The 23,632-nt window shown below is 37.8% G+C and overlaps 1 protein-coding gene across 4 annotated transcripts in view; it reads left to right on the forward strand.

Moving 5' to 3' along the window:
* The window catches only part of SESTD1 (SEC14 and spectrin domain containing 1), a 152,511-nt gene that overhangs the window by 119,155 nt on the left and 9,724 nt on the right, over positions 1-23,632 (forward strand). For all 4 annotated transcript variants that reach the window (XM_070802913.1, XM_019969984.2, XM_019969991.2 and 1 more), the window contains 8 exons: positions 3,830-3,952; positions 10,997-11,191; positions 11,715-11,829; positions 13,292-13,451; positions 18,219-18,300; positions 19,013-19,135; positions 19,938-20,129; positions 22,802-22,923. In XM_070802913.1, the coding sequence (XP_070659014.1) occupies positions 3,830-3,952; positions 10,997-11,191; positions 11,715-11,829; positions 13,292-13,451; positions 18,219-18,300; positions 19,013-19,135; positions 19,938-20,129; positions 22,802-22,923 (1,112 nt within the window). The remainder of the gene's footprint in view (positions 1-3,829; positions 3,953-10,996; positions 11,192-11,714; positions 11,830-13,291; positions 13,452-18,218; positions 18,301-19,012; positions 19,136-19,937; positions 20,130-22,801; positions 22,924-23,632) is intronic.

The following is a 23,632-nucleotide window of genomic DNA, read 5'->3' on the forward strand; positions in this document are numbered from 1 at the left end:
AAAACGTAAGACTAAAATCATCAGAATGAGATGAATCTTGAAAGATGAGAAAGAAGTCAGGAAGAGAAGGGGCTCAAAGATTTCAGGCAGCAGGACAGCCCATATTAAAGCAAGACCAGTGAGAGAGCAGCACCCTTGAGGAGCACTGGACGCACAGGCTGGGCTCGGGTGAAGGAGGAGATGGTGACGCATAGGCAAGGGCCCATTGTCCATGACATCGTATGCCATCGTAGGCCATGCCAGCCAGCCACATTGCATCCTGAATGCTACACAGAGCCACACTGGGAGAGAGATTCCAACAAAGATGAGTATTCAGTCCACATGAAAAGATTTTTATTTAGTATGTTGTTCTGCTTTTCCCCTCTGGTTATTAACAAACAGTAAGTCTTACTCTTTTTTTTTTTTTTCAAACCAATCTATGTTAGAAAAATATAAAATCAAAAAATAAATCACATCTACTTAACTTTCCCCTAATTTTAGTCAACTTAGTATCATACACCTAGGAATTTACCAACATTCTTATGCTCTAACTAGTTTTTTTCTTAGTTACCATCTCTAACCCAGTTGTGTGATAAACATAAATGATTTCAAATTAAATGTAATCATTGCTGCATTGTTTTGCTTGACTATTTACCCATCTCATCTCTTCCATTAAGGTTGAAGTAACTGAGGGCAAGAACCCCATTACAAGAGATTTTTGGAAATGGCAAAAAATATTTTGGTTGTCAGATACTATTTCTCCCAGAGCTCCTGTGTAGGTGTTTCTCAATAAATTGCACTAAGAATCTCAGAAAATAAAAATTATAAACAAATTAAAGCAATAGTATATATATATGTTGTGAATGTTTATTTTCAGTTAAAGCTTTCATGACATGAATGTTTCATACAGAAGTGTTTTAGAGAGTAATTTTATAATGTATTTATATTAGCCATTAATATTACAAGATCATTGGACCCAGGATGTCAATGAAAACATTTTCTAAGGAAACAATAGAGGATTGGAGAAAACTTCTGTTGCATAACTGCTGTATAACACTCATGTTTAAATTACTTAGATGCTCAACAGTGGAGAACTGGACTGTGAAAACAGGTGTAATAGTTATTTGATGTAGGACATTACCTGCTTAGCTCTTAGTAGTGTTGGTTGATTGGATGGTTTGGTTGGACAAATGAGAGACCAAGAGGGTGAGGCAGACAAGGAGGTTGGCCGTCTTAAGAAAGAGGTTTAGAGCCACTGAAAATTATAACAACTATAGCCACATGAAAGTGAAGAGCCCAAGAGAGAGATTACTTGTATTCTATGAGAATCAACTACAGCACTTAAATCTGGAGTAGCACATGAAAATGAAATGCATGTGAAAAGTTAATGAAAGGAAATACACATGATTATTCCTCAGGTGGGGGTTGTTGTTATTGTTCAGTCGCTCAGTCGTGTCTGACTCTTTGCAATCCCATGGACTGTAGCACGCCAGGCTTCCCTGTCTTTCACTAGATCCTGGAGTTTGTTCAAACTCATGTCCATTGAGTCGGTAATGCCATCCAACCATCTCACCTTCTTCTCCTGCCTTTAGTCTTTCCCAGTATCAGGGTCTTTTCCAATGAATCACCTCTTCACATCAGGTGGCCAGAGTATTGGAGCTTCAGTATCAGTCCTTCCAATGAATATTCAGGACTGATTTCCTTTAGGATGGACTGGTTTGATCTCCATGCTGTCCAGGGGACTCTCAGGAGTCTTCTCTAGGACCACAGTTCAAAAGCATCACTTCTTCAGCACTCAGCCTTCTTTATCATCCAACTCTCACATATGTACCTGACTACTGGAAAAGGCATAGCTCTAACTATATGGATCTATTGGGCAAAGTGATGTCTCTGCCTTTTAATACCCTGTCTAGAATTGTCACAGCTTTTCTTGCAAGGAGCAAGTGTCTTTTAATTTCATGGCTTCAGTCACCATCCTCAGTGATTTTGGAGTCCCAAGAAAATAAAATCTGTCACTATTATCCATTTTTCTCCATCTGTTTACCATGAAGTGATGGTACAAGATGCCATGATCTTTGTTTTGTGAATGTTGAGTTTTAAGCCAGCTTTTTCACTCTCCTCTTTCACCTTCATCAAGAGTCTCTTTAGTTCCTCTTCATGTTCTGCCGCAAGGATGGTGTCATCTGCATATCTGAGGTTATTGGTATTTCTCCCAGCAGTCTTGATTTCAACTTGAGCTTCATCTAGCCTGGCATTTCACATGATGTACTCTGCATATAAGTTAAATAAGTAAGATGACAATATACAGACCTGACGTACTCCTTTCCCAATTTTGAACCAGTCCGTTGTTCCATGTCTGGTCTGACTGTTGCTTCTTGACCTGCATACAGGTTTCTCAGGGGGCAAGTATGATGCAGTGCTTTTATATAATTATTAAAACTACATAAATTCTTAGATTTTAAAATAAATACATATTAGCCTGGTAGCAGCTATGGAATGCACTATAGGTCTGTGATTAGATAAGCCTGTCTCACTGAGTCTCTAGTATTACTTTGCTGTGTGTGTGTGCATGCGTTTGTGTGTGCATGTCTGCTTAGTCTCTTAAGCATGTTTGACTCATTCATTTCTGGGGAGCTATGCTGAGTTAAGATTTAGGACATAACCATATATCTGTTGTTGAATTTCTGTTTTGAATTTAGCTTTCTAAATAATAATTTAGCTTGGTAGAGCTGGGTAATATTTTTTTCTGTTAGAATTACTTCACTGTGTCTATCTGGTTTTAGAGTATATGTGTTTGTGGGTAGAGTAAGCAAAACCCATTTTTCTTCTGCATGTGAATTTGATCTTCTTCTGCATGAGATTTTGATCTTAACTGTCTAGCACTATTCTCTTGAAAACTTGATGAAAATTACAATGTCAGCTGTGTTATTATGTCAGCAATATTGTTTGTAATAAAAATTATTCTGGATCTGGATTGGAAGATCTGTTAATAACTTGATGGAAGGCATAACTTTGCACATCTTTGATCTCAGTGACTTTTACAATGGGCATGACACTTGTGTGGTGTGAGGTTTTAATAGAGTGTCTCCCATATCTATCCCATATGGATCTCATCTCCTGAACTGATGGACTGCTTCAGGGACCTAGCAAAAGAGAAACACCCAGTGCTGCTCTTTTGGCAAACTAGTCCCCTCCCTATATCTTTCTGAGTAGACTTGGTGCCAACGGGACTTTAGATGGTCTTTCAGACACCTAGAGTGCATTGCAGTAGTATAATTCTGTTTTTAATTTTCAAAGTGAGAAAAATATTTTATCTTTTTATCAGTTAATTCATTCTGTTTTTTTCAATGCTTTGGAAAGAACTCTAGATGATGAGTCAAGACATGTGACTCTTAGTTATTAAATAATGAGTTCTATTACCTTGAACAAGTCACTTAATCTTTCTGAAAGTCACTTTTCTTATTAGATAAAAAATTTCACAAATGTCGTTTTTGATGCCCCTTCCAATTTTAAATCCTGTAGTTCTCTGATTTTCTTATCATCATAAGTTAGTTTTTAATCCTATCTTATGGGAGCATCCCAGATTTTTTTAACTGGCAGATAATCAGGTAGCTGAAAGCCTAAGATGCTCTGGTGTACATTTTATCAAATTTAAGTTTGGGAAAGTTGTCACATTATAGCTGTATAGTTCCAAAAGAAACATTTACTATATACAATAAAATGCAATGTTCAATAAAATAGAATTTAAATTAAAAATACTTGAGGAACTTTGGGAGGGGTAAACCAATTAGAATGAAAGCTTGAAAGGTTTTTGATTATTTTAAAATTTCATCTCAACTTCCATTCATAGGTTGTGAATTGGCTTGAAGGGCCTGGATCAGAGCAGCTGAGAGCCCAGTGGGGAATTGGAGACTCCATCCGAGCTTCCCAAGCCCTGCAGCAGAAGCACGAAGAGATCGAGAGCCAGCACAGTGTGAGACGCTCTTTCCTCTGCAAGTTACAGTGCTGTTGTCAATGATAATTCATAGCATGTGTGGTGCTGAGTGACAAGTTGCTATATACTTTGATTTAGGGTCATAAAGTACAGTATGGTTATCAAGTACATTGATAGCACTTGATCACTCTGTACATATTCATTAGATGTTTGGTTTTGGTTTTCAGTTTAGAAACACAATTCATGTGAAATTTTTAAGACTACAATAACAGAAGAAAGAGTCATAGTACATAAATAGAACCTTCATCTGTAGTCTTGAATTTAAAAGTATTATCTCAGGAACAGGAGCTGTAAGTTAAATACAAATCATTGAACGTTTTTTCTTCAGCATAAAAGGAAAAAAATCACGTTGGAACCTATGAAATGCATAAAATAGTTCCATTCAGTTCAGTTGCGCAGTCGTCTCCGACTGTTTGCGACCCCAGGAACCGCAGCATGCCAGGCTTCCCAGTCCATCACCAACTGCCAGAGTTTACCCAAACTGATGTCCACTGAGTCAGTGATGCCATCCAACTATCTGTTCCTCTGTCATCCCCTTCTCCTCCTGCCGTCAGTCTTTCCCAGCATCAGGGTCTTTTCAAATGAGTCAGTTCTTCCCATCAGGTGGCCAAAGTATTAGAGTTTCAGCTTCAGCATCAGTCCTTCCAATGAATATTCAGGACTGATTTCCTTTAGGATGGACTGGTTGAATCTCCTTGCAGTCCAAGGGACTCTCAAGAGTCTTCTCCAACACCATAGTTCAAAAGCATCAATTCTTCACCGCTCAGCTGTTCTTCACAGTCCAACTCTCACACCCATAAATGACCACGGGAAAAACCATAGCCTTGACTAGACGGATCTTTGTTGACACAGTAACATCTCTGATTTTTAATATGCTGTCTAGGTTGGTTATAACTTTCCTTCCAAGGAATAAGTGTCTTTTAACTGGCTGCAGTCACCATCTGCAGTGATTTTGGACCTCCCCCCCGCAAAATAAAGTCAGCCACTGTTTCCAGTGTTTCCCCATCTATTTGCCATGAAGTGATAGGACCAGTGCCATGATCTTAGTTTTCTGAGTTTTAAGTCAACTTTTTCACTCTCCTCTTTCACTTTCATCAAGGGGCTCTTTAATTCTTCTTCACTTTCTGCCATAAGGGTGGTTTCATCTGCAAATATTTAGATTTTTCAATTATAGAATTTTATTTTTAGGTCACTTTCATGTACTAATTAGGAACATTGCAAAGACAAGATATATACTGTACTGCTGCTGCAAAGTCGCTTCAGTCGTGTCCGACTCTGCGTGACCCCATAGATGGCAGCCCACCAGGCTCCCCCGTCCCTGGGATTCTCCAGGCAAGAACACTGGAGTGGGTTGCCAATTCCTTCTCCAATGCATGAAAGTGAAAAGTGAAAGTGAAGTCACTCAGTCGTGTCTGACTCCTAGCAACCCCATGGACTGCAGCCCACCAGGCCCCTCCGTCCATGGGATTCTCCAGGCAAGAGTACTGGAGTGGGGTTCCCTTCCATATTCACAGGTTCCACATACATCTGAGGAGTCAACCAACCAGAGATCGAAAATACTAAGAAAAAAAAAAATCCTTAGTTATAAAAAGCAAAACTTGAATTGCAGTGTTTTAACCAATAGGTGGCACTGCATTGTCACCTTGAGAACTAGTTGGTTGATGCAAGATGCAAAGATTAGCTTATGATGTTTAAGATGTTCTAATATTAAAAATTTTCTTTTGGTAAATAAAAGTCAGCACTTTAAAGGATATATTGGAATTGTTCAGGTCTTCTGAAACTGACAGATTTCTAGTATATTGATTGCTTAATATGGGTAGAAGTTTGAGAAACTTTTAATATCCCATTTTGGGTTAAAGCAATCTGTTAAACACTAAATTTTAGATTCTTTATAAAAGCATAATTTAGAAATAAAGCTAAAACAATCCCAAATCAATAAGGATTTTCAGTACTAATATATGGAAAATTAAAATCCTACTAATACGTAGTTAAATCCTATTAGTAGTAAATATTAATTAACTACTAATATTAGTAGTAAAATCCTACTAATATGACAGAATGTGGTCCACTGGATAAGGGAATGGCAAACCACTTCAGTATTCTTGCCTTGAGAACCCCATGAACACTATGAAAAGGCAAAATGATAGGATACTGAAAGAAGAACTCCCCATGTTGGTAGGTGCCCAGTATGCTACTGGAGATCAGTGGAGAAACAACTCCAGAAAGAATGAAGGGATGGAGCCGAAGCAAAAGCAATACCCAGTTGTGGATGTGACTGGTGATAGAAGCAAGGTCCGATGCTGTAAAGAGCAATATTGCATAGGAACCTGGAATGTTAGGTCCATGAATCAAGGCAAATTGGAAGTGGTCAAAGAGGAGATCGCAAGAGTGAACATCGACATTCTAGGAATCAGTGAACTAAAATGGCCTGGAATGGGTGAATTTAACTCAGATGACCATTATATCTACTACTGTGGGCAGGAATCCCTTAGAAGAAATGGAGTAGCCATCATGGTCAACAAAAGAATCCGAAATGCAGTACTTGGATGCAATCTCAAAAATGACAGAATGATCTCTGTTCGTTTCCAAGGCAAATATCACAGTAATCCAAGTCTATGCCCCAACCAGTAACACTGAGAAGCTGAAGTTGAATGGTTCTATGAAGACCTACAAGACCTTTTAGAACTAACATCCAAAAAAGGATGTCCTTTTCATTATAGAGGACTGGAATGCAAAAATAGGAAGTCAAGAAACACCTGGAGTAACAGGCAAATTTGGTCTTGGGATACAGAATGAAGCAGGGCAAAGGCTAATAGAGTTTTGCCAAGAGAATGCACTGGTCACAGCAAACACCCTCTTCCAACAACACGAGAGAAGACTCCACACATGGACATCACCAGATGGCCAACAATGAAATCAGATTGATTATCTTCTTTGCAGCCAAAGATGGAGACGCTCCATACAGTCAGCAAAAACAACACTGGGAGCTGACTGTGGCTCAGATCATGAACTCCTTGTTGCCAAACGCAGACTTAAATTGAAGAAAGTAGGGAAAAACCACTAGACCATTCAGGTATGACCTAAATCAAATCTGTTATGATTACACAGTGGAAGTGAGAAATAGATTTAAGAGACTAGATCTGATAGACAGAGTGCCTGATGAACTATGGACGGAGGTTCATGACATTATACAGGAGACAGGGATCAAGACCATCCCCATGGAAAAGAAATGCAAAAAAGCAAAATGGCTGGCTGGGGAGGCCTTACAAATAGCTGTGAAAAGAAGAGAAGCAAAAAGCAAAGGAGCAAAGGAAAGATATAAGCATCTGAATGCAGAGTTCCAAAGAATAGCAAGGAGAGATAAGAAAGTCTTCCTCAGCAATCAATGCAAAGAAATAGAGGAAAACAACAGAATGGGAAAGACTAGAGATCTCTTCAAGAACATCAGAGATACCAAGGGAACATTTCATGCAAAGATGGGCTCCTTAAAGGACAGAAATGATAAGACCTAACAGAAGCAGAAGATATTAAGAAGAGGTGGCAAGAATACACAGAAGAACTATACAAAAAAGATCTTCAGGACCAAGATAATCACGATGGTGTGATCACTCACCTAGAGCCAGACATCCTGGAGTGTGAAGTCAAGTAGGCCTTAGAAAGCATCACTATGAACAAAGCTAGTGGAGGTGATGGAATTCCAGTTGAGGTATTTCAAATCCTGAAAGATGATGCTGTGAAAGTGCTGCACTCAATATGCCAGCAAATTTGGAAAACTCAGCAGTGGCCACAGGACTGGAAAAGGTCAGTTTTCATTCCAGTCCCAAAGAAGAGCAACGCCAAAGAACATTCAAACTACCACACAATTGCACTCATCTCACATGCTAGTAAAGTAATGCTCAAAATTCTCCAAGCCAGGCTTCAGCAATATGTGAACCATGAACTTCCAGATGTTCAAGATGGCTTTAGAAAAGACAGAGGAACTAGAGATCAAATTGCCAACATCCGCTGGATCATGGAAAAAGCAAGAGAGTTCAGGAAAACATCTGTTTCTGCTTTATTGACTATGCCAAAGCCTTTGACTGTGTGGATCACAAGAAACTGTGGGAAATTCTGAAAGAGATGGGAATACCAGACCACCTGACCTGCCTCTTGAGAAACCTGTATGCAGGTCAGGAAGCAACAGTTAGAACTGGACATGGAACAACAGACTGGTTCCAAATAGGAAAAGGAGCACATCAAGGCTGTATATTGTCACCCTGCTTATTTAGCTTATATACAGAGTACGTCTTGAGAAATGCTGGGCTGGAAGAAGCACAAGCTGGAATCAAGATTGCCGGGGGAAATATCAATAACCTCAGATATGCAGATGACACTACCCTTATGGCAGAAAGTGAAGAACTAAAAAGCCTCTTGATGAAAGTGAAAGAGTAAAAATGATGGCTTAAAGCTTAACATTCATAAAACTAAGATCATGGCATCTGGTCCCATCACTTCTTGGCAAATAGATGGGGAAACAGTGTCAGACTTTATTTTTTTGGGCTCCAAGATCACTGCAGATGGTGATTGCAGCCATGAAATTAAAAGACGCTTACTCCTTGGAAGGAAAGTTATGTCCAACCTAGATAGCATATTCAAACGCAGAGACATTGCTTTGCAAACAAAGGTCCATCTAGTCAAGACTATGGTTTTTCCAGTGGTCATGTATGGATGTGAGAGTTGGACTGTGAAGAAAGCTGAGCACCGAAGAATTGATGCTTTTGAACTGTGGTGTTGGAGAAGACTCTGTTTTCAGCTGGATTATTTCCATCGATGTACAAATATTGTATTTTACATTAAAAACAAAATATATGCTCAAGATATGTGCATTTTAATATAAAGTAATATAATAAATAATATATAAATTAATATAAATTAACATTTTAAAAATCTTCCCTTTGGCTATACTCTATCTTCCCAATTCCCATTCTTTTTTTAATTCCCTCTGATCAGGATTTATGTCCTTCCCACTCTTATCAGAATTTCAGTCCTTATTTTATTGGACCTCTCAGTAAATTTTAATAAAGGTGACCACTTCTCCCTCCTTTTTTACTTCTTTCCTGAAACATGCAACTCCTTTTTGGCCTCTTCTGCTCGATCTCTTTCCTCTCCTTGCCCTCTGAATTTAGGAGTGACCCAGGGTTCAGCTTTCCAAAGGCTCTTTTCTTCTGAACCAATACTGTTTGTGTTTGGATAATTTCATCTAGTCCCATGCTTTTAAATAACATCTTTTGGCTAATAGTTTGCAAATTAGTTGACCACTGCTAACAGTTTCATATCTTTCAACTTTACCAAATTCATTGATGAGCTCTAGTGGTTTTCTGGTGGTGTCTTTAGGATATTCTGTGTAGAGTATCATGTCATCTACAAAATGTGACACTTTTACTACTTCTTTTCCAATTTGGATTCTTTTATTTCTTTTTCTTCTCTGATTGCTATGGCTAGGACTTCCAAAACTTTGTTGAATAAGAGCAGTGAGAATGAGCATCCTTGTCTTGCTTTTGATCTTAGAGGAAATGCTTTCAGCTTTTCACCATTGAATATGATGTTAGCTCTGGGTTTTTCCTTTGTGGTCTTTATTATGTTGAGGTTTGTCCCCTCTATGCCTACTTCCTGGAAAGTTTTTTTTTTTTTTTTTTTAAACATAAATGGATATCGAATTTTGTCAAAAGAATTTTCTGCATCAATTGAGATGATCATACGGTTTTTATTTTTTAATTTGTTGGTGTGATGAATTGTACTGATTAATCTGTGGATACTGAAAAATCCTTGCACTCCTGGGATAAATGCCACTTGATCACAGTGTACAATCCACTTAAAGTATTGGATTAGGCTTGCTAGTAATTTGTTGAGGGTTTTTTGTTTTTTCTTTTTCGCTTGTTTCAAAAGTAGGTCTTTTAAAATATTTTTATTGTACTTGATTTACAATGTTGTGTTAGTTTCTGCTGTACAGCAAATTGAATCAGTTATACATATACATATATCTACTCTTTTTAAGTTTATTTTCCCACGTAGGCCATTATAGAGTGTTGAGTAGAGTTTCTGGAAATTTTTTTCTCATGAATGGATGCTGAATTTTATCCAAAGGTTTTTCAGCATCTGGTCTTCATTTTTGACAGGTGAATCTGATGGAGGAACAGAGTATGGCATGAGCATAGGCTGTGCCTCTGACACAGTGTAGAAGTGAGGACAGGAGGCTCTTGAGTGCTAGACTCATGAGCTGAGAACATGCTGAGGCCAGTGGATGGGTGAACCGCATGGGGCTGTAGGAGCCAGCATACTAAAGGATGTGAATGGGACACTCAGTAACCGGTGGTCAGAGAGTGGGCTGTACAGTAGTACAGGATATTAATAACAGATTTTGTGTCTGCTGGAGTAGGTAGCTGAGGTGTAGCTGGGGGCAGCACAGGTGGAAGTGAGGGAGGGGGTCAAGGAGCTAAGAGTGCAGTGTTGGTCGGATGTCTGCATGGTGAAAGTCAGGAAGAAGGCTGACGCTGAGAGGAAGGCCGAGAAGTCTGCTGACTGAGATGAGGGCACGCGGCAGGAAAAGTTGGCAGGGTGGAGTCCGACAACATGCTCTTCGCAGGAGATGTGGTTTTTGAGAGAAGGATGGAAGAAATGGTTTGGAAATAGGAGTGGGGCAGCCATCTCCCTCCGGGCTTGTGGTCGGTCACCTGTGGACACAGCAGCAGCGGTCAGCAGAGTGGCAGGGCTCACTGCTCTCTCTGAGGGTGATGGGTTCCACAGAGAACAGGAGAGAGAAGGGAACGTTTAGAGGCCAGCCATGAGGAAATAGATTTTGCTGTTGGCAGGAGTTATTCCAGGGATCTCAGTGAAAGGATTTGAACACTGGGACTTTTTATCCTCAAATTATTTTGATTTTAAAAAATCTCATATATGTTACTTAGTATATCTGGAGATACTGTAAAATGTAGTGTGTTCTTCAGGAGCTGATTTGATCATTAATTTACAATGTCTCTATTACAGGAATGGTTTGCAGTTTATGTGGAACTGAATCAGCAAATTGCAGCACTCTTAAATGCTGGGGATGAGGAAGATCTTGTGGAACTGAAGTCACTCCAGCAACAACTTAGTGATGTTTGTTATCGACAGGCCAGTCAGCTGGAATTTAGGCAGAATCTGCTACAAGCAGCTCTTGAATTTCATGGTGTTGCCCAAGATGTAAGTGATTACTCTGATTGCTTTTCTTTGCTTCAGATTATCTGAGTACTTATCTGCACATCAGTTTTGCAGGTTTGCATGTCTCTTAATTATTTTTCTGGAACAGTAAAATTTATTGGTGGGGGAAACAAGATAGACCTTTTTGATTTTTTTTTTAATTTTATGTTACAGTATTCTGCATGCAACTAAACTTTTCTTTTGTCTAAATAGAGTGTCCCAATGTAATTGCTAGATTTCGTTTGGATAGTTTTTTGATGTTCATGTTTTATAACATAGATAGAAATGAAAGTTTCAACACTTGTCTGCATTCTGCCGACCTAGACGTACTGTCTTCCTGGTGCATGCATCTGTGTGTTCTGTCTTTCAGATAACGTGTATTCTAATTATGTGTCCTTGTCTTTTAACAGCAGAGTTTTTTCAAGTATAATCGTGGTAACTTCATTAGATACAAACCTCATTAATCATTAAACACTGTAGATGCTGATTATATCAGGGTTATCTCTTTGGTGTCCCTCTGCTTTAGTTGTCTCAGCAGTTGGATGGCTTATTAGGGATGTTGTGCGTAGATGTAGCACCAGCTGATGGAGCATCGATTCAGCAAACTTTAAAACTGCTTGAAGAGAAGCTGAAAAGTGTTGGTAAGCAGATTTTAAAAATGCTGAAACATAAGGGTTCTTTTTTTAAAAATATCATTACCATGGTTAGACAAGTCAACTTATACTGATCTAATTATAATCATGTACAGGGAGCACAGGAGAAATTAGTATAAAAAGTTTTTATCCCCATAAAGGGTGTAATTTATGCTGCAGTTGTTATCTTTCATTGGTGGCCCGTCACCCTTCCTCCAGAAGGCCTTCAGCCTTTCCTGTTTACCCAGCCGAATCTACAAGTGCTGTGTCTTGCATATTCTATGAGCAGTTACCTGTAGTGCATGCGTAACCTGTATTTAGCTGTGAAGTGTTCTGTGGTAAACCCTGTATGCCCCACATTGTGTTTTATGCAATGATTTTTGTTGTTGCTATACCCTAACCTTGTGAAAAGAAGAGTTGGTTTGGTTCTGTGCATTTGTTTCTCCAAACTGGGAACATTGCCAAGGTTACATACTCTCCAAGGAGAGGGTGGTTCAGTTTTATTAAGCTAGTACCCTTACTTGACACCATAGCCTTTTGACTTTTACTACAAGTAGAAAATGCAGAGAGGTTTCCTAGGTCATGACCGGGAGAAGTGAAGAGTGGATGTGAAAATGGGGGTGGAGGGTGTGTGTACTGAGTGGGACATCGGGCAAAGGAAAATGGAGTAGGAAGCAGAAACTTAAGGCAGCGATTTAGTGGGAAATGGTGGCATGTGACTGAACCAATTTAATTAATTTTGAAAAGGACTTGAGGGAATGGGTTTGAAAAATCATGTTTGTATTGGCATTTTACTTGCTTATAGTCTTTGTTATTTTAATGGATGATGTAATTACATGTTTAGTATCTAATTTGCCAAATGAAATTTATTTCAAAAATGTCACAAGTTTTCTTGAGCAATGTTTTTCCTTTAAAAATGCTAAAGGAATTCCAATATACATACCTAATTTAAAGTCTTATAAATACATCCTAAGTGTTGCTTCTTGTTGAGTATAAGCTGATAGCACCTATTTTCAAAATGTTCAGTGTCCTTTTACGGTGCGAACACAGTGCTTGACTGTTTTAATGTCTTGTGGCTCTGATATATTTTTTGAACAGAGCATTTGCCTTCTATGTTCTCCTAAAAACTGAACTATGTAAAAACAGAAAGGAAAGAATTGAAAATCTTACTCATCAAGACAGGAATTCTCACACTTTCTACTTGCAATTTTGAAAAGTAATTAGTTGTCTACGGAAGTTCACCTTTTAGAAATTCTCATTAGGGAGAATTTGAATGAGAGGGAGCTCCAATTTGAGCCACGTTTAAATGGGTTTTATTGATTGAAATATTCAGAGGGCTCCAGACCAAAGTAGTTTAATGTACAAAGCTGTTATCCTAGCAATCCAAGTACAGTATCTGCTGAGAGGATTTAATTAAGGGAGGGAAAGCTTCTCTTGTTTAAGAGATTAAATCTGGTAACTTTTGTTTTAGATGTAGGATTGCAAGGTTTGCGTGAAAAAGGTCAAGGTCTTCTGGATCAGATCTCCAATCAGGCATCCTGGGCCTATGGAAAGGATGTAACCATTGAGAATAAGGAAAATGTGGACCACATACAAGGAGTGATGGAAGATATGCAGCTTAGAAAACAAAGGCAAAGTTTGACTATTCATGTTAATTTTTGCTGAGACAACATAATATTTATTAAAATGAAAATTGATACATTTTCCATACAAAGTAGAAATTCTTACCTGTTTCATAGTAGGCATGTAGTAAGTTTTCGGTAAATGTAATGGTTATTGTGTATAATTGTACTAACAAATAATGGCAAATCATTCATATGATGGATACCTTTCGCCTTTTTACTGAGTGATAAAAATTTCATTTCCATTCAAGTGCGTCACATTCTTTATCCCCAGTATAGCCTGTGACTCGTCTCTCTTTTAAGACTCGGGAGAATCTGGCGTTTCCATTTTCATTTAGGTTAGAGTTGCTGTTAAATTTATCATACGTTGATCTGTTTCTTCATCTAAACCTCACACAAATTGTCACTCATCCGTTGTTCTCATATTTGCTGTCGAAGGGTTAGACAGTAAATTCTGGGTCAGGTAATGTTTAGTTTCATTTGTTATATGGTAGAACTAGAAATTTAAAGGGTTCTTTGAAAACTCAACTTGCAATAGCAATTGCAGGATATTGCAAAATAAAGGATTAAATTAATATATGCTAGTACATACAGACTATCATGGTTGTATGAAATTTTGGTGCACTTAGAAATTTCAAGGGCATCAACAAAACCTCACAGAAACTTCCCTCTGCATCACAGAAAAAACAGTCATTAGATAGAGATTCCTTCTATCCTCATATCTGCAAACTTATCCATTACATTATTTTCATCAGAAGGATGAAAAAAGCTCTGCTCTTATGAAAACTGGGTACCCCCATGTCTCCTCAGTCAGTTCCCGCTCTTTAATCCCTGCCTTTCGTTCAAATACTTTGTTATTGTTCAGTTCCCAGTCATGTCCAACTCTGCGACCCCATGGACTGCAGCACCCCAGGCCTCCCTGTCTTTCATCATCTCCCAGAGCTTGCTCAGACTCGTGTCCATTGAACTGGTGATGCCATCCAACCATCTTGTCCTCTGTCATCCCCTTCTCCTTGCATCTTTCCCAGCATCAGGGTCTTTTCCAGTGAGTTGGCTCTTAGAGTCAGGTGGCCAAAGTATTGGAGTTTCAGCTTCAACATCAGTCCTTCCTATGAACATTCATGGTTGATTTCCTTGTAAGATTGACTGGTTTGATCTTCTTGCTTTGTCCAAGGGACTCTGAAGAGTCTTCTCGAACAGCATCAATTCTTCAGCACTCAGCTTTCTTTATGGTCCAACTCTCACATTCATACATGACTACTGGAAACACCATAGCTTTGACTAGATGGACCTTTGTGGGCAAAATCATGTCTCTGCTTTTTAATATAATGTCTAGGTTTGTCATAACATTTCTTCCAAGGAGCAACTATCTTTTAATTTCATGGCTACACTCACCGTCTGGAGTGATTTTGGAGCCCAAGAATATAAAGTCTGTTGCTGTTTCCATTGTTTCTCCATCTTTTTGCCATGAACTGATGGGACCAGATGCCATGGCCTTCATTTTTTGAATGTTGAGTTTTAAGCCAGCTTTTTCACTCTCCTTTTTTACCTTCATCAAGAGGTTCTTTAGTTGTTTTTTGCTTTCTGCCACAAGGGTGGTGCCATCTGCATATCTGAGGTTATTAATATTTATCCTGGCAATCTTGATTCCAGCTTGTGCTTCATCCAGCCTGACATTTTGCATGATGTACTCTGTATATAAGTTAAATAATCAGGGTGACAGTGTACAGCCTTGACACACTCCTTTTCCAATTTTAAACCAGTCTATTGTTCTGTGTCTGGCTCTAACTGTTGCTTCTTGACCTACGTACAGGTTTCTCAGGAGACAGGTAAGGTGGTCTGGTATTCATTTTAAGGATTTTCCACAGTTTGTTGTGATGTGCACAGTAAAGGATTTAGCATAGTCAATGAAGCAGAAGTAGATTTTTTTCTGTTGCTTCTTCTATGATCCAATGGATGTTGGCAGTTTGATCTCTGGTTCCTCTGCCTTTTCTAAATCCAGCTTGTACATCTGAAAGTTCTTGGTTCATGTACTGTTGAAGCTTTGCTTGGAGGGTTTTGAGCATGACCTTGCTTGCATGTGAAATGAGTGCAGTTGTGTGGTAGTTTGAACATTCTTTGGCATTGCCCTTCTTTGGGATTTGATTGAAAACTGACCTCTTCTAATCCTGTGGCCACTGCTGAGTTTTCCAAATTTGTTGGCATATTGAGTGCAGCACTTTTATAGCATCATCTTTTAGGATTTGGAATAGTTCAGCTGAATTCCATCGCTTTGTTCATAGTGATGCTTCCTAAGGCCCATTTGACCTCTCACTCCAGGATGTCTGGCTCTAGGTGAGTGATCACACCATTGTATTTACCTGGTCATAAAGACCTTTTTTGTACAGTTCCTCTGTGTATTCTTACCACCTCTTCTTAATACCTCTGCTTCTGTTAGGTCCATATCGTTTCTGTCCTTTCTAGTGCTCATCTAGTGTGTGAAATTACCACCTCCTCTTCCAACGGTTCTTTCTCTGCCTTGAGCTCTCCTTGACAGCTGTCATTGAAGATCTCATCTGCATTCATACTTCCTCACTGTCTCCAGTTTACTTTTCAACCCTTCTTCGTCTGACCTCTCCCCTCACCACTTCACTGAACTTGCTCTTACTGATGTCATCAGTGACTGTACTTGCCACATTTAAATAAACCCTTCATCTTGCTCAAAATCCAGGGAATACTTTCGGTTCTGACATTGCTTGACCACTCTGAATAGCATTAGGGACAACTGACATTTTTTTTTTTTCTGTTTGAAACTCCCTGACAACTTTATATACATTAAAAACACCTTTATGATTCTCCTGGGCACTCTGTTTCTTCTTGGTTTTCTGCACTGATTTCTTGTCTTTTAGCTAATTTCACTGCTTTCAGGGTTTGTTCTGAGGCCAAATCCTCTTCTCACTCATTGTCGTCTCCCCGCACAGTCTCACCACTTCAATGACTTTCTTCAGTATCACCATGATTGAATAGTTACAGCTCTGACACAGATCCCTCCCCTATACTTTGGACCTGTAATTCCTCTTACCTACTGAGCATCTCCACCTGGGTGCCCCATACGATACTTAAAACTCACTTGTATGGATTTGAATCATTGTCCTCCAAACCTGGCTTTTCTCCTTTAGTTTCCTGTCCCAGTTAAAAATACCATCAGTTACCAAACTTGGGATTTGTCCAAAGTATTTACCAAAATCGTCTCTTACAGCCTCATCAGATGCCCAAGTTCTGCTGTCTCCAAATCCTTTTTTCATGATCTTAGCTCTTACCTGCTTCCTTCCTTGCTCCTCTACAGTCTGTTGTGCATGAGCACCATCTTTGTAAAGCACTCATCCAATTACCTAACTTCTTGTGTGAACCCCTCTCAGTTACTTCCTGTTTCCTCAGATGAAGTTCAGTCTCCTTGGAATAGTGTAGGAGACCCTTCATAACCCAGTCCTGTATAATCTTACCTCCTTTAACTTTCCTACAAAACCACACACTTATTTTCACTTTCCTGAATGCATCATGTCGTTTCAAGCATCCAGAGTACTCAGAATACTTCTTCCCTCATTTTCTGCCTAGTGTATTCCTACTTATTATTCAAGACTCTGGGGTACTTATCCTTGGAAGCCTTTTTAGATTTCTTGGGCAAGTTTTTACTTGTTCCTGCCTATTCTCATATAGCTCCACATCAGTATTTATCACATTGTTTTTTTAAAAGTCCATCTTCCCAAGTGGGACCATCTTATTCTAACCAGTAAGTAGAAACCATGTCTTGTATTTTCAAGCACACTCTCCAGTACCTGAAAATATATGTTAAGTATGATACTGTCTTCATCACTGACATGTCTTACCTTGTCTTTTAGCTTCAGATTTGAAAAATAAATCACTTCTCTTCAGTCCCTTGTAGGATTATTTAACCAAATTGCCCTTTAAAAATATGTTATAGATTGTGGTGAGGGCATTCTTGAAAAAAAAAATAGCCTGTGACAATGACTTAGCTATTGTTATCAAGCTTCCTTAAGAATATCAACTCTAGTGGAGCCCAGTGCCTCCTGGGTGGCTTGTTAGTGGTATTCAGTACTGCCATGAGATTCTCTCCTTCCCATCTGAAGTACATGGAATTGCATGGAAATGAAGGGGATGGATGGATCAGAGCTTAATTGATCAAGTCAGCTTAAAATTTTGATCTGTATGTTATCCAGGGAGACCACATTAAAATCTAAAAATACTCTGAATTGCGTTTCTTTCTATCCAGAGATCAACAGAATTTTTTTTCTTTCTTAAGAGCATAGATGGGAGCTTTTTTTTTTTTTTAATTCAAAATTAGATATTACTCGGTAATGTAATATAATGAAAAGCTTTAATTTTTTTTTTAATTTCCTTGGAGCATCATTCTCTAAACTAGTATTTTAGAAACTTTATGTTTTTGTCTTTGAAGTTCGTTTAATGCTAATTGGCAGTTACTGTCTCTTCAGGCTCTAGTGTACTCCTGTGTTTGTGCTTTGCTTCAGTATTTTGCACAATCCATACAATACTCAAGAGGGTTTGTGATTTAGTATCTTTCAGGTATTTTGAGGTTTTAATGGAACACAGATACAGATATCCTTAAAATTCTTGCAAACCAATACAAAATAGTTACAGTCTCCATAGTGTAAGACTAAGTATTTTAATATACTGTAAAATATGTGTGCAGATGGTGGTGTTATACTAGTTATCCACAAAACTGAAATGTTTCCCTAAATTCATTTTTGGATTTATTAGATGTGAAGACATGGTAGATGTGCGAAGATTAAAGATGCTTCAGATGGTACAGTTGTTTAAATGTGAAGAAGATGCTGCCCAGGTAAAGATAAGTCAAGCCTATTATGTACTTGTCTTTACTTAGAAAATTGATTTCACCTAACTGTAAACAGAAGTGTTCTTTTCATGGTCCTAAGTAAATTCATTAAATCAGATTCTCATTTATCCTGTTGCAGTAATAAAGTTTTATATTTCCAATAATCTTACTGGTCTCATTTGACTTACTTCTCAATGAAATGCTCTATTGAGCTAGAAATTGGAATTATTTATTATTGTGATTTGGTTGTCAGTTACATCCCAGGATGAAGGCTGGTGTAGTTTACTGCCTTTTAACCCACAAGAGGGTTTTGTAGCTAGATAAACAGTTTGCTATTTTGCGTAGTCAATATCAAAAAACATAGTTACAACTTAACATAGAAGAAACTTAGAATTTTAAGTTGTAACATTAAGTCTGTAATGCGATTCCAATAAGATCTATATTACATAGACACATGGATTTTATTAATATAAATCATGTGATGTTAATTTTAAATGAGTACTTCTCTTTAATAGGTCTTGTCTTTAGATTTTAAAAATTTTAAGGAAGAGGAGAGATTATTAACTCATGTAGCTTGGCACTGAAATAAGCTATTACGATTATAACAAATGGGTTAATTAATCACATGATAGTAATCTTTCTTTTTATTAATATGGTGTTTTGATATACAAGGTAAAAAGTTACGACTCCAGGTTGACTGTGACTTATTTTCATTCAGGCAGTAGAATGGCTCAGTGAACTTCTGGATGCTCTTCTTAAGACACACACCAGATTGGGGGATGACGCTCAGGAAACGAAAGTTCTGCTGGAGAAGCATAGAAAATTTGTTGATGTTGCACAGGTGCAGAACTGGTTATCTTCCTTTTCTACAAGCTCAGTGTTAAAATAGTTTTCTACATGTTTGTAATGTAACTTAGCCCCCCAAGTCCAAGAAGGTTAGTTATATTAATCCAGAAATATAGAACTAAGAAAATGTCAGCTGATGAATCAAAACTAGCCTGTATAAATTTGAGAGGGTTTAAGTTTTCCTGAATACAGGTTCTGTAGCTCCCTCTGATTTATGATATATTAATATATTATGGTAATGTTAAGGCAGTAACCATTCATTTGTAAAAGTTACTATGAAGTATAAGTTAATATCAGTCAATTAGAAACCCTAGTTTCTGCATCTCAACAGTGTCAGCATTATAACAACATGGGTTTTTTTTCATGTGAAAAGTTATCTTATTTTCCCTAATTACTGAGTTCATGTTGTTAACAGTGTGGTTTCCTATGTGGAATATTAAGTGCCCCTTTCCACCCATTTGTTTTAATTAATGGGTGAGCAGATTTTTTTTAATTGATTTCTTTCTTTTCTTTTTTTTTATTTTTTGGGCTGGTGAAATTGAGCAGGCTGAGAGGAAAGCAGAGTAAGAGAGGAAAGCCTAACAAGAAATAAACTTAATAAAAATTAACTGGTAGTATTGCTTCCGCTTAATTATTTATGCATGCAGGCGACTTGCAGTAGTAAGCGCCAGTGGACTCATTCATTATTGACTTCTAGCAGTGTTACTTAATTGCCGCTCCAGTCCTCTTGTTCACTTTCCTGCCCCTCTCTTTAGACTTCTGTTGTTATAACTTTGCGTTCACCTTCTCTTCTTCAGAGCACTTACGACTACGGCAGACAGCTGCTGCAGGCCACAGTGGTGCTGTGCCAGTCTTTGCGCTGCACCTCTCGGTCATCTGGGGATACGCTTCCTCGGCTGAACAGAGTGTGGAAGCAGTTCACAGTCGCATCTGAAGAGAGGGTGCATAGGCTGGAGATGGCTATTGCCTTTCACTCAAATGCTGAAAAGGTTCGCTTTTTTTAAAAATGTAGTTTCAGTTGTGTGTGTTATGTATGTTTAAAATGTGTTTACCTTGTAATTTTATGATTAGTCTGTTCTTTAAAAATTTATATGCATTCCATTGTTTAAAGTTTGTTTAGGTATAACGTATTGTCTTGGAAAGTTCACATCAGATTCTTGGTAAGCCATACCAGGGTTGGAGTACTGTGGTTAGAGGAACTGAAACCGTCCAGTAGTCTTTGCTCAGCACCATGTCTCTCCTCACCCGACCTGGTGCCCAGAATGTACTGTCTGTTCTTTCGAGTGTCATGACTCCCACTGTTTCATTATGCCAAGAAAGGAAACTTTGTGTTCTCAAATACTACTAATTGTCATAAATTTTTTAAAAGGTCACTTTGTGATTTGTATAATCTTTTGAGCCTCTCCAGCTAAAATTACAAGAGTAAGGATAAAAATGAAACCTTTTTTTTTCATGTGTTATCTTTAAAGAATCATTCTAGAATTTACTATTTAATGAATTCATTAATCTCAGAAACTAAAAAGTTAATATGCGGTGTTTTATTTGGGCAAATTTTCAATTGAACCTTTTTCTCAGCTCCACAGTGAAAATTGATAGCATCCAAGTCTTCTATTTCCATTCCAAAGAGGAGCCTTACTAAGTAGTTAACTTTGTTTTGATTTCTTAAAGATGAAAGTTTATATGTAGGGGATATTCAATGCAAGTTAAGATATGAGAAACCTAAGATAGCCTTGGTCTGTAGGACAGAAGAGATACTGCCAGGAGCCTCAGGAATTAAGCAGTTTCTGTCTGTGTTATGCAGTACATCTGTTGGGAAATGTCCACATTAACTCTCACTGAGCCGGTTACTGAACTCTATAGGTCATTTTTTTAGTGTAAGATGGGCCGACTGTTAATGAATTAAAGTATCCAAATGGCTTGACTTATTTATCTATTGATTGTTTCAGTGAAAACTTTTTATTGAACTATACTACTAACAGAAAAATGTGCAGCTCAAATGTTCTGCTCACTGAATTTTCAGAGTGAGGACGCCTGTGTAATCAGCGCACTATTCAAATAACAGAATGTTACCAGCACCCAGAGGTTGTTCCCCATCCTCTTTTAATCACAATGCTTCTGCTGCCCATCCCAGCGTGACCACTGGCCCAATCTCTTAACACCACTGATAATTTTTTAGGATACTACTCTTAAAATTTATCTGCAAAGACATTTAAAAATCTAGATCTCTTTAAGAAGTTATGTAATAATGAATATATATTAGTTGCTTGGTTGTGTCCAAGTCTTTGTGACCCCATGGAGCCTGCCAGGCTCCTCTGTCCATGGAATTATCCAGGCAAGAATACCAGAGTGGGTAGCCAATCCTTTCTCTAGGGAATCTTCCCAGCCCAGGGATCGAACCTGGGTCTCCTGCATTGCAGGGGGACTGTTTACCATCTGAGCCACCAGGAAGCCCAAGAATGAATATGATTGAGAATTTTTTCATAAAATATTAATGTTCCTATTTTTTCTGGTTCTTGGCCTTTATCATGCTTATAATAAACTCTGCTTAAGGTTATTTTATTATGTCAACTTATGTAAAACCTTTTGTTATTAGATGTTATTTTTCTCTTGGGTGGGTTCTGTTTCATACCAGCAAGCCACAACTATAAGCAAACTGCATAGCAAATTATAGTGATTAGGAAAATATTTAAATTAAATCTGGAGTTTTATTATATGAAAATATCCTTTATGAGTAATGCCAAAATAAACATAATTGGATTCAGAAAAGTATGCAAACAGAGTTGCAAAAATAAATTATTTTTATTCTGTCTCAAATTTGCAGATTTTTTTTTTGGAGGTAAATTTTTAAAATTAGTATTACTGTTTTAAATCTAAAGCGTATCTTGGACTGATAGCACGTCTGCATCTGAGACTAGACACACTTCAAGAGCTCACTAACCACGTGTCCCTAGCGGCTACTCTGTGGGTCTGTACTTACAGCCTTAACTATTTCAAATCACAGCAATTTTTTCTTTCTTTCATACCATTTAAATTTAAATAGTGATAATTAAGGAAAAAATAATATCAAGGACTATAGAAATTCCAAATTTGAATTAAAACCATATCTATTTATATTTTGTTTTTTAGTTTATATCATGTAACTCAAGTCAGCAGATCTGTTTTTAAAATAACTGTAAAGTTTCTAGCTAGGGAATCACATTGTTATGTGTTTGTACTCTGAGTATATGTTATGTATTTATATATATCTTTTCATTTGTGAAGTTTGTAAGCTCTTTGAGGTCAAAATCTGTTTCTCATTCATATCCCAAGCCACTACATAAACATAAAGTGAGTATTCAATAAATTGTTACTTAATGTATGAAAGAATACTACTTCTTAAGCACAGTTTCAGTTTAATTCCAAATAATAGTCTAGTATTTTTTTTTTTTTTTTTTTGGAAATCACTATAGAACTCTTCTTATTCCAATTCTAATATTATTAGTGTGGATTATGTGTTTGATTTTATTTGAATTTCTTGGGTCAGCTTTGTCAATCATCAGTCTTCTATGACGTACATGAAGATTCTAGGAACAGAACAGAAACACCGTCAATCTACTAAATTTTAATGAACTTGGTTTCCTTCTGTGTCTCTTGATTGATGTTGCACTTTTATTTGTTGCAGATTTTACAAGACTGTCCAGAAGAGCCTGAAGCTATTAATGATGAGGAGCAGTTTGATGAAGTTGAAGCGGTTGGGAAATCACTTTTAGATAGACTAACTGTTCCTGTAGTTTATCCTGATGGGTATGCTGCATGTTCTTACAATTTGTGCTTTTATCAGTAAGGTCTTAAAGTAATATCAAGAGAAGAAGATCTGTTTCTAAAAAGTCCTAGTAAATTAGCTTTGGTTGACATCTTCAGTATCTGTAATAAATGAGTTTAAAATGAAAAGAAATCCCTCCTGGGTTTTTAACAGTGGTAGCAGTTGGTACTTGCTGCTATCAAATGTATTGCCCTCGATAGCTTATTGTAGAAGAAAGATCATTGAGTAGGTTGACATACTGGGTTCTAGCCTTGACTGTGATGATAAGGAGTCAGGTAACTTTGAACTTCATTCAGGGAATGGATGGGGAGGGGAATGTTCAGTGTGCTCAAAATATATACCCAGCGCAAAGCTAAACATTTCACCTATAGGCTTTTGACCAAACAGTGCTAGGCCAGTACGATTATTGTGATTTACAGATGAAGAAACTGAAGCTCAGAAAGATTAAGTAAGTTGTCAGGATATCACAGCTTCTAAGTGAAATTAGAACATAGTTTCAGGTCTGTCTGGCACCAAATCCATTCTCTTTTTCACTGTGCTATGTAGAGTCCTAATTTCTTCATTTGTAAAATGATGGGGTCATGATTTCCACATTCCTTTCCATTTCACATAGTTGATGATAAAAATAAGAATTAACCTCTTGCAAATAAATGGTCCAGTAAATGAATCATAGTAGCTTTATCCCCAGGG

This window comes from Bos indicus, chromosome 2 (genome assembly GCF_029378745.1).
Source record: "Bos indicus isolate NIAB-ARS_2022 breed Sahiwal x Tharparkar chromosome 2, NIAB-ARS_B.indTharparkar_mat_pri_1.0, whole genome shotgun sequence".
In the NCBI taxonomy this organism is placed as follows: Eukaryota; Metazoa; Chordata; class Mammalia; order Artiodactyla; family Bovidae; genus Bos; species Bos indicus.